Below are 15,267 nucleotides of genomic sequence, written 5' to 3'. Positions count from 1 at the left end.
ATTGCCCCCCTGTAGGAGCAGAGGAGAAGATCATGGAGGAGTTTAGGGAGAGCCACCCAGCCGATATGCCTGATTTCCATCTGCAGTCCATGATCCAGGCAGCAGGAAAGCTGGTGCTCATCGATAAGCTCCTCCCTAAACTGAAGGCCGGTGGTCACCGCGTGCTCATCTTCTCCCAGATGGTGCGCTGCCTCGACATCCTCGAGGATTACCTCATCCAGAGGAGGTGAGGATTTTTACACTGATTCAGTAACGTGTCGAGGTGTCGCACCCACAGCGTGCTCCAGTTTCTTCTCTTTATTCTCCACTCTGCCCTGGTTCTGGTTTACTGTAAAGCCCAGTGAAGTTAAAGAACCGTCAGGAAAAGAACAAATGAGAGAAGTGGTCAACTTCCTGTTTAATCACTTTCAGTTTTCACTCTTCCATGTTAGTTTAGAGAAGTTTTATTTTATTCAGTTGTGTTATTTGTGTAGTGTTTTAACCATAGACAGTGCAGCATGCAGAAATCTGGACATAGAGGTGGACCTTAAAGCCTGACCTGATGGTAGTGAGGAAAAACTCCAAACTGAGTAACAGCAGATGATGTGAATGTCTGTAGAGGTGTAGGAGAGGAGAGACAGAGTGTTTACTTGCTGCTCAGAGTAAACTGATTGTAAATTAAAGGTCAGGCTTTAAGCTTATAGCAGCAGCTCATTCACGTACATCTACTCAGTCCAGGTGAGATGATGCTCACTGATACACACTGCCTTTATGGAAAGTTTAAGTCTCCTATAATAGTCTGTTTAAATATCTGCAGTCTAGCAGGTAGAGAGAGACAGATGTAGAGATGAACAGGAAGTGAAAGCACAGTGTGAACACATGATGATGAGGAGTGGTGTAAATATTAACCTTCTGTACCTGTTGCATTTCATCCTGTTCCAGACGCATGTGTGTGGTTATCATTCCCCTCATAAACACTGTGTGTGTCCTCGTTGAGAACAGGGTTAAAACCTTCATTTGTAGCATGACCCATGCTATATGTCCATAACCGAGTGAATAAAGAACTAATAACTTTAACAGGTTAAGACACTCCCCTTTCACTCCACTGTTTTAATGGAGTTTATTTCTGTAAACAGGTGAGTAATACATGTTGGGCTATGTGTGTGTTGCAGGTATCCATACGAGCGTATCGATGGCAGGGTTAGAGGAAATCTGCGCCAGGCTGCTATTGACCGCTTTTCCCGTCCTGACTCGGACCGCTTCGTCTTCCTGCTGTGTACTCGGGCCGGAGGACTGGGCATCAACCTGACCGCTGCAGACACCTGCATCATCTTTGACTCAGACTGGAACCCACAGAATGACCTGCAGGTGAGTTGACATTCATTCTCTCTCTCTCACTCACTCACTCTTACTTTTTCTCTCTGTCACTCTCTCTCTCACACACACACACACACACACACACACACACACACAGTTCCCTGAACACAGTCCACTTGCCAGCGTGGGAAATACATTCATCCCATAAAAGGTCTTTTATCCCTCCTGCACTTCCAGCTGAATGAGTGTGGGGAATGTGTGTTGTACAGCGCGCACACACACACACACACACACACACACTCTGTACAGGGATAATAAAATAAACAGTGTGCTTCAAAATGAACAAACGGTCAAAATATCTGCTTTTTACCCTTTTTAGATATTTTGTTATATTACTGAAATACAGCTACAGGTTAATGCTTTGTACTCATCTTTACCGGACCAGCTTCTAGATCAGATTGGATAGATCAGATTTTCCCTGTTGAAATAATCATTCTCAGATATTTTCAGCTGAAATGGTTGTTGATGATTTAACTTTGCTTCAGTTCTGTTTTCTTCTGTCTGTTTTCTTGTTTATCCTGCTAGTTATCGTTAGGTGTAGGAACAGTAGGCGGAGCTTATTTAACAGATGCCCATGCTGGTTCTGTGACACTGTTGGAAACTGACCATGGGTCAGCAGTCCAGCATGGTTTGTTTGTGTGCATTTATGACTTTATTGTATTTTTTTTTTCTTCTTTAAGGCCCAGGCTCGATGCCATCGTATTGGTCAGAGTAAAGCGGTGAAGATTTACCGCCTGATCACCAGGAACTCCTACGAGAGGGAGATGTTTGACAAGGCCAGTCTGAAACTGGGTCTGGATAAAGCTGTGCTGCAGTCCATGAGTGGCAGAGAGAACGCTGCTAACGGGGTAAGAACCGCTTATACACACTGGATCAGTGGTGCACTTCCTCGTTTCTCTTCTTAAACTCAGTGTGTAAATGTGTTATTTCAGGTTCAGCAGCTGTCCAAGAAGGAGATCGAGGATCTGCTGCGCAAGGGAGCATATGGAGCTCTGATGGACGAGGAGGACGAGGGCTCCAAATTCTGTGAAGAGGACATTGACCAGATCTTACAGAGACGCACACAGACCATCACCATCGAGTCCGAGGGCAAGGGCTCCACTTTCGCCAAGGTAACATTTCTCTCATACACACACACACTCACTCACTCTCCCACCTACCTCTGCATACATCCTTCATACACACATCTTAGGTGTATCCTACTGAGTGGTCAGGGTCAGAGATACGTGATTGGATAAACCTGTAAACTGTATGAAGGAGGTGGTCAGTAACCTCTAGTCTGTAACAGTGGTCAGTTTAGCTTTCTTCAACATCACTCACTGTGTCTAAACAACTGACAGACGTGCTATGAAAGGAGGTGTGTTTATAAACTGTTCCTGCTGAATATTCTGCTGAATATTTGAACCTGAATAGAAGATAGAAACAGTTACGAAATTTGACATTTCTTTTTTTCTGCTCTGCAGGCCAGTTTTGTGTCGTCAGGAAACAGGACAGATATTTCCCTGGAGGACCCAGACTTCTGGCAGAAGTGGGCAAAGAAAGCCGAGCTGGACCTGGACGTCATTAATGGCAGGGTGAGTGCTCTCGCTCGCTCGCTCTCTCTCACGCTCTCTCTCTCTCTCTCTCTCCCCGTTTTATTTCTGTATAATACCTGGTTATAAAGTTGTGTATTAATCATAACTATTTTCAGAGTTCAGTAATAACACTGAACTTTATATTTGACTAGAGATAAACAATAATCTTTAACTGTGCTGAATTTGAGTTTATTCAGTAAATAGAAAGCAGCAGGTTGTGTTTAGTGACTCTAGCCTGTATGTGTAGAAGCTGTGTGATGTGGTGTATGGTATTTAGCAGGCTTTGTGTGTGTGTGAGAAACAGAGGTGATTCCTCTTCATTCGACCCAGCTCCTCTCCTCATCACTACGAGATGTGAGCCTAATTAACGAGGCTCATTTCCCCGGAGGCTAACAGTGTGTGGAATGTAGCTGTAATTGGGCAAAGGCGAAATTGCTCCAAACTCAGCCATGCTAGGTTCTCTCTCCTCCTGTAATTACCCATGTTCTCTGTTCTCCAGAGAACTGAGGCTCTACAGGGAGCCAGAGAATTCTGTGTCCTAAATATATTGAAATAGATGAAGGTGTATCAAGAGCAGTATGAATGTGGTAAAGGGTCAGAAGAGAAAGATGAGTGTTCTAATGAGCTGAAATGGTCAGATCTGGGTTTAGTTACATGCTGTGCCATGGTGCTTTGTGTTTATTCCTCATGTCAGTATTTCGTGATGAGTTTAGTGTTTCTGTGACACACACAATCACACTGTTGTGTTCTAAAGTGACTCCTAAAAATCAGCACCACACTGCTGGAAAGTGCTAGATGTTTCTGTTTTTAGTTCACTTGATTCTTACTGTGTGTGTGTGTGTGTGTGTGTGTGTGTTAGAACACTCTGGTGATCGACACACCGCGGGTGAGGAAACAGACTCGGCACTACAGCTCCATAAAGGAAGACGAGATGATGGAGTACTCGGAACTGGAGAGTGACTCTGAGGACAAACCGGTTCAGAAAGCTCGCCGGCCACAAGACCGGGCTCAGGGCTACCCCCGCAGCGAGTGTTTCAGGGTTGAGAAGAACCTGCTGGTTTATGGGTCAGTCTCTCTCTCACACACACACACACACACACACACACACACACACACAGAGCCCACTTGTCTGTCAGAGAATCCGCTCGTTTTTCTGTGCTGAAGTGACCGAGCAGCAGGATGTGGAGACATGATCAGTGTGCATGTCTCATTTCCTCTGATGAGTCTTGGGTCTCTTCACACACTCCTGTCACAGTTAATTACGCATCAATCCTCGCTACTCAGTACTAATCACGCATTATCTGATCACCATCCTCGGGTGTTCAGGGTGGTGGCTGATCCTGAAGGTGGACTTCTGCAAAAAACAAAAGAAAACTGGACAATCTGGGTTCTTAGTGCAAGGTGAAGTGGAGGATTCAGGGAACAGTACAGGACAACAGATCTCGACCCCCCACCCCGGACACACACGCCCGCGCGAGTGTAATAATCACACAACGTGAAATTTAACCTCAAAGGAAAGAAATTAGAGTGCAGAGTAACAGCCTGCTGAGCAGAAGTGAAGAACCAAGTCCTCACACACGCATCGCACACACACCACACACTACACATCACACTACACACACTCATCACACACCACACACTACACATCACACTACACACACTCATCACACACCACACACTACACATCACACTACACACACTCGTCACACACTCGCATCACGCACTACACACACATTTTCCATAATCTTACATTTTTCACATGAAAGCAGTGAAGGATTTCTCCACATCTGTATAGTTTTACTCTATAATTGTGTGTGTGTGCGCTCCATATGTAGTTGGGGACGGTGGAAGGATATCCTTTCTCACGGGCGTTTTAAGCGTCCTCTGTACGAGCGGGATATCGAGATGATCTGCCGAGCGCTGCTGGCCTACTGCCTTCTCCACTACAGAGGAGATGAGAACATCAAGAGCTTCATCTGGGACCTGATCACTCCTACTGAGGACGGACAGAGCAAAACACTAACTAACCACTCAGGTGCGCGCGCACACACACACACACACACACACACACACACACACACACACACACGGATGGTGTCACTGATCTGAGTGAACATCTATCACTTCCTCCAAACACAGACTGACTGTAACTGGAATGTGTTTGCCTGCTTAGCCATGTTTCATCAGAATAATCTCTGTGTGTGTGTGTGTGCACAGGTCTGTCTGCTCCTGTACCGCGAGGTCGGAAAGGGAAGAAGGGGAAGTTACCAGCGACCCAGACAAACATGCCTCAGGCTGATTGGTTGTCTGAGTGTAATCCAGATGTGCTGCTGCAGGAGGACAGCTACAAACGCCACCTCAAACACCACTGCAACAAGTACACACTTACACACACAGAATACACACAGACAATATTACAGTACTATTTACTCATCACTGTGTAAGAACACACAGCATCAGAACACTGCTGTACCGGGTGGGCCACACGGTCCGAGAGCAAAGTTACTCTACACACTGATGTAGTAATGCAGGATGGCTAATGATAAACCCATAAACATGGGACAGACGGACACACACACACACACACGTTGGAGTGTAGAAGCAGTGTGTACCAGGCAGGAGCAGTGAAGGGGTTTAAAGCAGTCTGCACACTTTAATCTGTTTGTCACTGAAATGCAGGAGTTCTATAAAATGTGACCCGTCTAGTCTGGTTCTGTACAGTTCTGGGCAGAATGGTTTTGGTTAGTATGGTTTTGTACAGTTCTGGGCAGTCTGGTTCCATACAGTTCTGGGCAGTCTGGTTCCATACAGTTCTGGGCAGTCTGGTTCCGTACAGTTCTGGGCAGTCTGGTTCCGTACAGTTCTGGGCAGTCTGGTTCCGTACAGTTCTGGGCAGTCTGGTTCCGTACAGTTCTGGGCAGTCTGGTTCTGTTTGGCTAAGCACAGAGCTGTGGTATGCCAAAATGTGAGGAAGAATAATGAGCAGGAGTAAGCTTGGTGTTCTAAGATCTTAGAAAGGTCAGTAATTCATACTGCTATTCACTCATCCTTCCACACTGCACATTATTCTCTCTCTCTCTCTCTCTCTCTCTTGTTCATCACCTGCTGCTTGCTTTTGTTTTTTCTTAAAGCCTCTCAGGTTTCATTTGATAAATAATTTCTGTGGCTAAGCTGCCATTGTTGGGGCTCACCATGGGCTCTCTCTCTCGCTCACTCTCTCTCTCGCTCTCACACTCTCTCTGTTTTTCCCTCTGTCGGTCTCTCCCCCCATGCCTTTTCTCTCCCTCTCTCTGTGTCTCTTTCTCTCCACTTCTCTCTCTCGCCCTCTCTCCCCTACAGTGTCTTCTCTCACTCCCTCTCTTGCTCCTTCTCTCAGTCTCAGTCTCTCTCCTCCTCACTTTGTCTTGCTCTGGCGTGCAGTAGTTCAGGAACCGTTCCAAATCGATAAGTCTGAAGTGCACAGAGCTCTAGCCATCTGCTCAGCGCTCCACTCAGACTTCCCTCCGTCCTTTAGAGACATCCTGTTCACACCTCACCACTTCCCTAAAAACAGGAAGTGAGAGAGTGATGTCAGGGGAGTGGGACTGTAGTGAGTTAATGTGAGTAGTGGAGTAAGATACCCAGGCAGATGGGGGGGGGGGGGGGGGGTGGGGACGGGGGTAACACGGCTGAAATATAGGTGACGTGTTTAAGAGCGAGGGCTGAAGGCAGTGAGATGTGTGAATGTAATGGGGGAAGAGAGAGGGGAGAGTGGGATAGAGAAAAGAGACAGATGCATGGCAGGTGGAGGCTGGGCATGAAAGGGCAAATGAGTGTGGGATGGAGGAAGGAAAGATGGAGGGATGGCAGACTGTGCAGTGGTGTGGTGCAGGCCAGGTGCCAGGCAGGCAGACCTGTTGGAGACACACACACACACACACACACACACACACACACACACACACACACAGAGGTGATTATGGTGTGCCATCTGTCAGACTGTGGCTTGGCTAATCAGGCCTGGCAGTATGATGGATGAGCTCTGGCACATTCACACAAACTCGCTCACTCTTTCATCTCTCCCTTCTGCTCCCTTGCTCTCTCTCCCTCGCTCCCCCCCCCTCTTTCTCTCCCTCTCAAATTTCTTCTTTCCTTTCGCCAGCTGTCTTTTTCCTTTCTACCTCTTTTTTATCCTGTGTACTTATTTCATTCATTCTGTCTGTATCTGTCAGTCAGTTCATCAATCTATATGAAAATTCAAGCAAATAACTAAAATTTAACAGTTATGATAAATCATCCCTTCTTCTTCGGTTTTTTCTCCTCTCATGATCACTTGTTCAGTTGTTCTTCTCTCCCTTGTTTCTCTGACAGAGTGCTACTGCGGGTGCGAATGCTGTACTATCTGAGGCAGGAAGTGATTGGGGACCTGGCAGACCGCATCCTGGAGGGAGCTGATTCCAGGTTGGCTTCTCTCTCTCTCTCTCTCTCTCTCTCTCTCTCTCTCTCTCTCTCTCTCTCTCTCTCTCATCCCCAACCCCCCCGCCCCCAACCTCCTGCATCCCCCTCCCTCTCTCACCCCCAGCCTGTCGTTTCCCCCTCTCCCTGTCTCAACCAGATGTGCATGCATGGATAATGTGTAGACGTGCCCGTCATTTTGATGCTCTCCACAACTTCACTGCACATCCAGTCAAGTTGTGTGAGTGTGTGTGTGTGCGCGCATCGTGAAGGTAGATTAAATGGAGTTTAAATAAGTTCAGTGGATTTTGTTGAGGTCATTTCATGGCTGTTTGTGATTGGTTTGCACTCTTGATGAGGTCATTTCATCATTAATATGTTCCAGTGTTTATTTGGAGGTTGAGTCTGTGAGATGGTTAAATAGGAGGTGGAGTGTTAATAATAATCTTTTGTTTTTTCAGAAACGCATTTGTGTTGTCTAAACTGTTCACTTCCTGTTTGCCTTTCTTTATTTTCAGTCTTGTTTCCTGATTGATTTTTTTTTACTACTTTCTTTGTTTTCCTTCTCATGCTGCTACTTCCTGTTTGTCTGGATCTGTTTAATTTCACTGCTTTTTACTTGATTTCATTAAATTCTCATTTCCTTGTGTGTGTGCTCACAGTGAGCTGGATATCTGGATCCCACATCCGCTCCATGCTGAAGTTCCCACTGATTGGTGGGATGTGGAGGCTGATAAATCTCTCCTCATCGGGGTGTTTAAACATGGTAAGCCCCGCCCACTCACTTCATGCTCATTGGTGTTCCCATGGGGACAGTGTTGGAGGTCGAACGAGCCGTAATGGCCTACACACAGTGTGACCCATCGTAATCCACTCAGGAAACTGATTTATGATTCATTTCACACACGCACAGGAAACAGAACCTGCTGTCTTTAAAATGAACTTTTGAGTTTATTTACATATAATTAGTATTTAATCATCACTTCATTAGTTAGTAGTGCACTGAAGGTGTGTTCACGAACAGTAGCTCTGTCTCTCTGCACCTCTGATGTCATATGTCTCCCTTCTGCTAAAGAGGATGAACGAGTGATGGAGTGAACAGGTGACGGTCCAAAAGCAGGCTCAGACAGTGAGGTGGATCCCCACTGCACCGTTAATGCTAATAAACACCTTTTTATTCAGGAACTGCTCCTCTCACTGACACTCATCTAAATAAGTCTGATCCCTGAGGAAACGCCACCTCGTCTTTTTCCCATGAGCCCTGCCTTGCTAATCTGCTGACACACGCACACGCGTGCACTGTGAATGATCTTAATCATAATCTCAATTTCTCAGGAGGGGTTTAGTCTTGGGGAGAGAGAGACAGCTGGAGAGACAGACAGGTGGGGCGAGTGATGGGCTATAAAAAGATGCTCATGATCAGTTTGGCTGTGTGGCAGCAGCAGTTAGGAGTGGTGTGTAAACACATAAATCCTAATTGAATTGTGATGTAGGGGCGGAGCCTGGGGGCGGGGTTATTACCGAGCAGGGGGGAAAAGAGCAGCTCTCGGGTGAAGTGGTTCTCCATCTCCCCTACGGTGCACACCGAGAGCCGCCATTTCACATCTCTTCTGCATGGATGCTTCCGGCACACACCTCGAGTGTGTCCTGTTTCTGTCCTGCCAAGTCAGGCCTCTGATTTATTCCAACATGATTATCTCTGGAGTTCTGATTTTCTGTCGAAGCGGGGTGGTGTATCATCCTTCACTATCTTCCTCACAGAGCTTCATCATTTCTCATGTGTCTACTTTAATGTTCACTTGAACTAGAGTTCATTCACAAATATCTTCAACTATAATCTTCCTTTAACCTTTAAAATGTTAAAAATTTAGCATCTAAAGCACTAAATAAATCTCCTGAATAAAGCTTCACCATATTCCACTCATAGTTAATGCACATCAGGATTTTTGCCTTTGTTCACAGATGAATCTTTTTTTGTTTAACCCTTTATTAATGATTAATGAGTGCCTCGAGTCAGCTTCACGATCCTCACTGTCTCAGAACACTGCAACATTTCAGTAACTACATCATTAACAGCTCCTACTGAATATTCTTCATATCAGCCAAGTAACCGAGGACACACACACACACAGTGAGATGGTTGTATTAGTTGTCTTGTGGATGTGATGAAGGTGGTGTGTGTTGTGTTGCAGGTTATGAGAAGTATAACTCGATGCGAGCCGACCCGGCGCTGTGTTTTCTGGAGCGAGTGGGAATGCCGGATGCCAAAGCCATTGCCGCTGAGCAGAGGGGAGCGGACATGGTGGCAGATGGGTAATGCTGGACCCCAGTCTTACACACAGCAAGAGAGACACCTGTCTGTCTCTCTTTCTCTCACTCTGTCTGTCTGTCTTTCTAGCAGTCTCTGTCTTTCTGAATGTCACCCCCCTTCTGTCTTTCTCTCTCTCGCTCACTCTCTCTATCTGCCCCCCCCCCCGTGTTCTGTATTAAATGTGGTATTAATATAGCTCCTCTACAGTGTTTACATTTGCACTCTAACCCTGATCACACTGGCTGTGTATAATGCGTATTGATAAATACCTACATATGCAGCTCAAAAAAAGAAAAACATTTAGTTTCATCAAATTGCATTTCTCTTGAAATAACCGGAGGATTATTGTCCAGAGTTTGGAGTGTAGAGTGCTGTTCTAACCCTCACCACCGTCTGTCTTTCCCCTCACAGTGAGGATGAGGATCCGGAGTATAAACCACTGCGTATGCCCTTCAAAGATGATCTGGATGTGAGTAACACAGACTTGCCCTGTTGTAAACTGTGTGTTGTTTCTCGGGTGGTTTGCTGCTGGTTTACTAACTGTCCGTTTTTATTCTTTTACTTAAGGATTTCACCAACTCTCCTCTAGATGACAAAGAGGAGGTGATGGATATAGAGAGTGGAGAAGGTATGTTCATTTTCCTGCCTCAGATCTCAGGTTGAGTTTAAACTCCGCTGCACCCCAAACTGTTCAGGGTCGACATGTCACCAAGACGAGGGGTTATATTAATGTAAAGTTTAGATGTTTAACTTGCAAAACAGAAACTCTAAAGAAAATGACTCTCATGGAGAGGAGAAGATGCTGGAATGAACTGTGGTGCATGTTAAACATGAGCTGTAAGGAAAATGTAAGATGTTGGATAGACTGAACTCGGCCTTTTTTAAATCACAATAAATCTGAAAATCTTATTTAAACGTTCTCCTCCCTCTCACCTTCCTCTTATTATTTTGCAGCCCCTAAGCCCAGTGAGATAAATGGGGGTAAAGCTGGGAATCTGTACTGGCCTGCAGCTTCGGCTCTGACCGCACGCCTGCGTCGCCTCATTACTGCGTACCAGCGCTGCCACAAGAGACAGGAGACGCTGATTAAACCAGACGGACGCAGACGGCGGCGTCACCGTGACGACCACCTCCTTGCCATGGCGACTGAGGGTGGGGTTTACAGTCTGGAGCCCAACCGGGTGGCTGCAACCTCATATCTGACTGAAGGAGCTTCGTTTGTTAAAACCTCAGCGTTCCTGCATGAGAGCGCCGCCCTGTTGGCCGATGGAGCTGCTTTCTTCAAAGAGAGGCGCCAGAGGTGAGGTCTTTTAAATGCAGAAGCTTGGGTGAAGGCTTGGGCAGAACTTATTTGTAAACACGAACTGAGCTGATGGTAGAACATCTTAATCTTAACCTGCTCTCCCCCCCCCCCTCCAGATGGACAAGGCGTGAAGAGGCAGATTTTTACCGTGTGGTTTCTACATTTGGAGTTGTTTATGATGTCCAGACGCAGCGTTTTGACTGGTCCCAGTTTCGGGCCTTTGCTCGTCTCGATAAGAAGACTGATGAGAGTCTGGAGAAATATTACTATGCCTTCGTGGCCATGTGCAAGCGGGTGTGTCGAATGCAGGTCAAAGACTCGGGTACGACTGGTCCTCTTCTGATCCTCTTCTCTCAACTCGTTATTGCTTTTTTAAACAGAGAGTTGTTTGAGTAATGAAATTTTTATCTCACACACTTCTGATCTAATTGTGAGATCAGAGCCTCATTTGAGCCTGAAATCTGACCAGCAGTGACCGATAGCAAGTACAAACATACAAATGAGTGCAGTTCTTGAACCTTCATGAGAGATTTACATGAGTCTGGTTTAAATGTCCTGTAATGTGTATTAGCTTGATCTGTCGGTCTTTCCTCTTATTAGCTCAGTTTGATCTATATTAGAACCCTGTGTTCCATGTTCCCCTTAGAACCACACTGACTTTTACACATCGTGTCCCATGGGTCATGACATCGCCATTTTTAATTTTGTAATTAAAACCCAGCACTAGATTTACGAGTTAACTAATGTTTAAAAATCACACAGATCCAGAGACTCTGGTCACTCTACAGTTTACAGGACAGGCCATAGTTCCCCTGCTCTCTGCTTTTGACGTTCCTGTCTCTGTAGCCCTGTTTCAGAGTCAGTCTTAAATGCTGTGTGATGCTGACAGTGAAGAGTAACACGTTTCCTGTTTCCCAGCAGAGCTGGCTGACCCAACTCTGATCATCGACCCGATCACAGAGGAGCGAGCCTCCCGGACTCTGTACCGGATTGAGTTACTGCGGCAGATCAGGGAGCAGGTTTTGCCCCACCCCAAGCTAGAGGAGAGACTCCGCCTGTGTCAGCCTAGCCCCGACCTCCCAGCCTGGTGGGAGGTGGGAAAACACGACCGGGACCTTCTCCAAGGAGCTGCCAAGCACGGAGTGAGCCGCACGGACTACCACATCCAGAACGACCCCGAGCTCGGCTTTCTGCAGGCTCAACGCAAGTTCGTCCAGAGCCGGGGACCCGAGACGGCCCTGACCTCAAACCCTCTCGCCACCATGGATCTGATTAAAGATGAGGAGCTGAAGGACGAGCTCAAATCCGACACTGCGGAGAAAGCAGACATCGAGGAAGTGAAAGAGGAGAAAGTAGAGGCCGCTTCACCTGTACAGGACGTGAAGACTGAACAGGAGGAGGAGAAGACTCAGAATGAGGAGAAGATGGAGAATGAAAATGAAGAAGTGAAGAGTGAAGAAAATCACAGCATTCCTCAGATGATTAAAGAGGAGACGGTCGCAAAGTCTGAGGACACGCCCCCACTTTCTGCTACTGTTGGCAAAGACACAAACACAGAGGAGCAGGAGAACCCAACAGGTTCAGAGATCCACAACCCCAACACTGAGAAGGCTTCCGAGGAGGAGGAGGAGGAGGAGGAGGAGGAGAAAATGGATGAAGATGACAAATCGGAGAAATCCTCCCAGGCTGAAGGTAAAGACATCAGTAATCTCTCTATCCAGATTAGAGTGTTAGTTTACATGTAATTATCTTCACTTTTAATATAAAGTATAAATAAAGAGATGAATACTGAAAGGTGTTCTGTACATGTATCCTAAATATGCTAGTGTCTGAGACCTTTAGATTAGATTCATGTTGACCTTTAACATTTCTGTAATTTTTCCTTTCCTGTCTCTGTTAGCCGGAGCGTCCTCAGACAGGAAGAACTTTGATGAAGAGAGTAACGCCTCAATGAGCACAGCACGAGACGAGACGCGGGATTATTTTGGCATGGACGATGTGGAGCCCTCCGTGTCTCAGACTTTTGGTGAACGAGCGACGTTCTCCTTCTGGCCGAAGGTAAATCAATACAAGAAGTACACCTTTACTCCACAGTTCTCCATTTTATTATACACCTGAAAACCTTTGGCTTTTATGGACAGATTATTGTTCAGTTTTAAGGACTGACTGAATCAATTTTCCCATCAAGCTCTAACCATCTCATTGTAAATGTGTACACACACACACACACACATCTGTGCTGGGTGTGTATTGCAGGATCGGGTGATGATCAATCGACTGGACAGCATCTGTGAGGCGATCATCAAGGGCAAGTGGCCATCCAATAGGAGGCAGTTCTTTGACTTGCCTGGCCTGTTGCCTGGATATGGTGCCATGGCAACGGACAGCCCAATACCCAGGAGGAACATGGGAGACTTCTCCATGATGAATCAGAGCAGCTACAGTGGGAGTGATGATATCACCTTGTCACCTCAGGTCAATAAGGCAAGTCTCTCTCTCTCTCTCTCTCTCTCTCTCACTCACACACATACACACACACACACACAGTTATAAGTCCATCACTTCCTCCTAGTTGCAGTGTCTCCATCTGTCCTCCAAAACCCAGAATGCTGCTGTTCCAACCTAACCACATTATTTTAAATGTTATGAGTCTGGTTTCTGCTGATCCTTAAAGTTACCTGAAACATGTTATAATTAAAACTAGAGTGAATTGAGAAATGACTCAGTTACTCAGAGGTGTCCTGGATTACGATAAATCCTAGGCAGGAACAAAGTTCACAGACGTTTAAAGTGTAGAAGAATGGGGTCTGCTAAAATAAAAATTCAGGTGTCATTTAAAAGAACATTATCAGGCAGTTAGATATTTATACAAGTGATATTTTCCCTTTGTTTCTGGCTACTGAAAGGTCATTTTGTTTGAGATCTGTTGTTTATCCTGACTGTGTGTACAGGAGGAGGCTCTGAGCCTGTCACTTCCTCGTCAGCGGAGACGCAGAAGAAGGAAAGTGGAGATCGAGGCAGAGCGAGCCGCAAAGCGCCGCAATCTGATGGAGATGGTGGCTCAGCTCCGTGAGTCTCATGCCGCAGAGAGTCAGACTCAAGCTATGGATCTCACTAAAGCTCTACATGGCCTGGCTCCTTCCTCCTCCACCTCTTCTTCCTCTTCAGTGTTCCCCGGCGCCGTGGCTTCTCCAATGGAGGTGTTGCAAGCGGCCGGAGCTTCCAGAGCCAACGGAGCGATGCTGGAGGCTGAGATTCCCACACGGAGGAGGAGAGGGCGCAGGAAAAATGTCGAGGGCCTTGAGCTACTCTTCATGGGCAATAAGGGTTCAAAGCTCAACATGGTACATCACAATCCCTTCAACTAGCCTGAACTATATGATTAATTAACGCTAACACTGCACTGTTAATCCTGCCTAGCATGTGCTAACATGTTCAATGTCTCCTTTATCTTTGTGTTTCTGGGGCCTGAGGTACAGGTTTTAACTTGTTTGTTGTCTTTGGTCTTTACAGGAAGATTCAAACGGGACCAAAGGTTTTGCAGACGGAGCACACGTGCTGCCACAAGCACAGACACACATTCCAGCTCCTGCACAGAAAGAGGAGGGTGACCACCTTAAAGGAGAGGATGGGGCCAGCACCAAGGACCTGCAGGAGTGGCTTAGACAACATCCCACCTACACCATGGACGTGCCTGGATACATACCAGTGAGTGTTAAATAATTCTTTAGGTTTCTACCCCTGTGTAACACACCGCTTCACTCTACTATAGAAACTGGAACTGCTCTGAGAGCAAAGAGACCAGGAGGCACTATTTTACTCCAAACTACAGAAAACTACAGGCAGGTAAACATCTCACCTGTATCTCTAAAGCTGTTCTGATTTGTGTGTTTTGTGCAGAAGAGTGAGGAGCTTCTCCTCTCACAGCTGGGTAAACCCAAGCAGAAAAGACATCGGTGTCGAAACCCAAACAAGATCGACATCAACACGCTGACCGGAGAGGAGAGAGTGCCTGTGGTTAATAAGCGGAATGGCCGAAAGGCAAGAACTGTATAAATCTGTAAAATAACATACTATGAAAAATCGCACTTGTTGCCCTAGATGTTCCGTTGCCTTGTTCTCAGTCTAACTGTTATTGCCTTATCCTGCAGATGGGGGGTGCTATGGCTCCTCCCATGAAGGATCTGCCCCGGTGGCTGGCTGAGAATCCAGAGTTCGCCATTGCTCCGGACTGGACAGACATAGTCAAACAATCTGTAAGTGCTGATTAACTTCAGACACCAGTTTCC

General features: G+C 46.4%; 1 protein-coding gene across 1 annotated transcript in view; it reads left to right on the top strand.

The window, feature by feature from the left end:
• Positions 1 to 15,267, top strand: part of chd7 (chromodomain helicase DNA binding protein 7) — a 45,440-nt gene that overhangs the window by 28,028 nt on the left and 2,145 nt on the right. Inside the window, exons 16-37 of the mRNA XM_058412954.1 lie at positions 16 to 226; positions 1,152 to 1,347; positions 2,037 to 2,204; positions 2,289 to 2,468; positions 2,820 to 2,930; positions 3,790 to 3,995; positions 4,766 to 4,965; positions 5,148 to 5,307; positions 7,281 to 7,370; positions 8,027 to 8,130; positions 9,557 to 9,677; positions 10,087 to 10,144; positions 10,243 to 10,303; positions 10,630 to 10,975; positions 11,095 to 11,300; positions 11,897 to 12,670; positions 12,879 to 13,036; positions 13,235 to 13,462; positions 13,930 to 14,322; positions 14,492 to 14,686; positions 14,879 to 15,019; positions 15,130 to 15,234. Coding sequence (XP_058268937.1) covers positions 16 to 226; positions 1,152 to 1,347; positions 2,037 to 2,204; positions 2,289 to 2,468; positions 2,820 to 2,930; positions 3,790 to 3,995; positions 4,766 to 4,965; positions 5,148 to 5,307; positions 7,281 to 7,370; positions 8,027 to 8,130; positions 9,557 to 9,677; positions 10,087 to 10,144; positions 10,243 to 10,303; positions 10,630 to 10,975; positions 11,095 to 11,300; positions 11,897 to 12,670; positions 12,879 to 13,036; positions 13,235 to 13,462; positions 13,930 to 14,322; positions 14,492 to 14,686; positions 14,879 to 15,019; positions 15,130 to 15,234 — 4,412 coding nt within the window. The remainder of the gene's footprint in view (positions 1 to 15; positions 227 to 1,151; positions 1,348 to 2,036; positions 2,205 to 2,288; positions 2,469 to 2,819; positions 2,931 to 3,789; positions 3,996 to 4,765; positions 4,966 to 5,147; positions 5,308 to 7,280; positions 7,371 to 8,026; positions 8,131 to 9,556; positions 9,678 to 10,086; positions 10,145 to 10,242; positions 10,304 to 10,629; positions 10,976 to 11,094; positions 11,301 to 11,896; positions 12,671 to 12,878; positions 13,037 to 13,234; positions 13,463 to 13,929; positions 14,323 to 14,491; positions 14,687 to 14,878; positions 15,020 to 15,129; positions 15,235 to 15,267) is intronic.

Source organism: Hemibagrus wyckioides, linkage group LG17, assembly GCF_019097595.1.
Source record: "Hemibagrus wyckioides isolate EC202008001 linkage group LG17, SWU_Hwy_1.0, whole genome shotgun sequence".
Lineage (NCBI taxonomy): Eukaryota > Metazoa > Chordata > Actinopteri > Siluriformes > Bagridae > Hemibagrus > Hemibagrus wyckioides.
The sequence above is the reverse complement of the archived record's forward strand: the minus strand, read 5'-3'. Positions and strand labels throughout refer to the sequence as shown.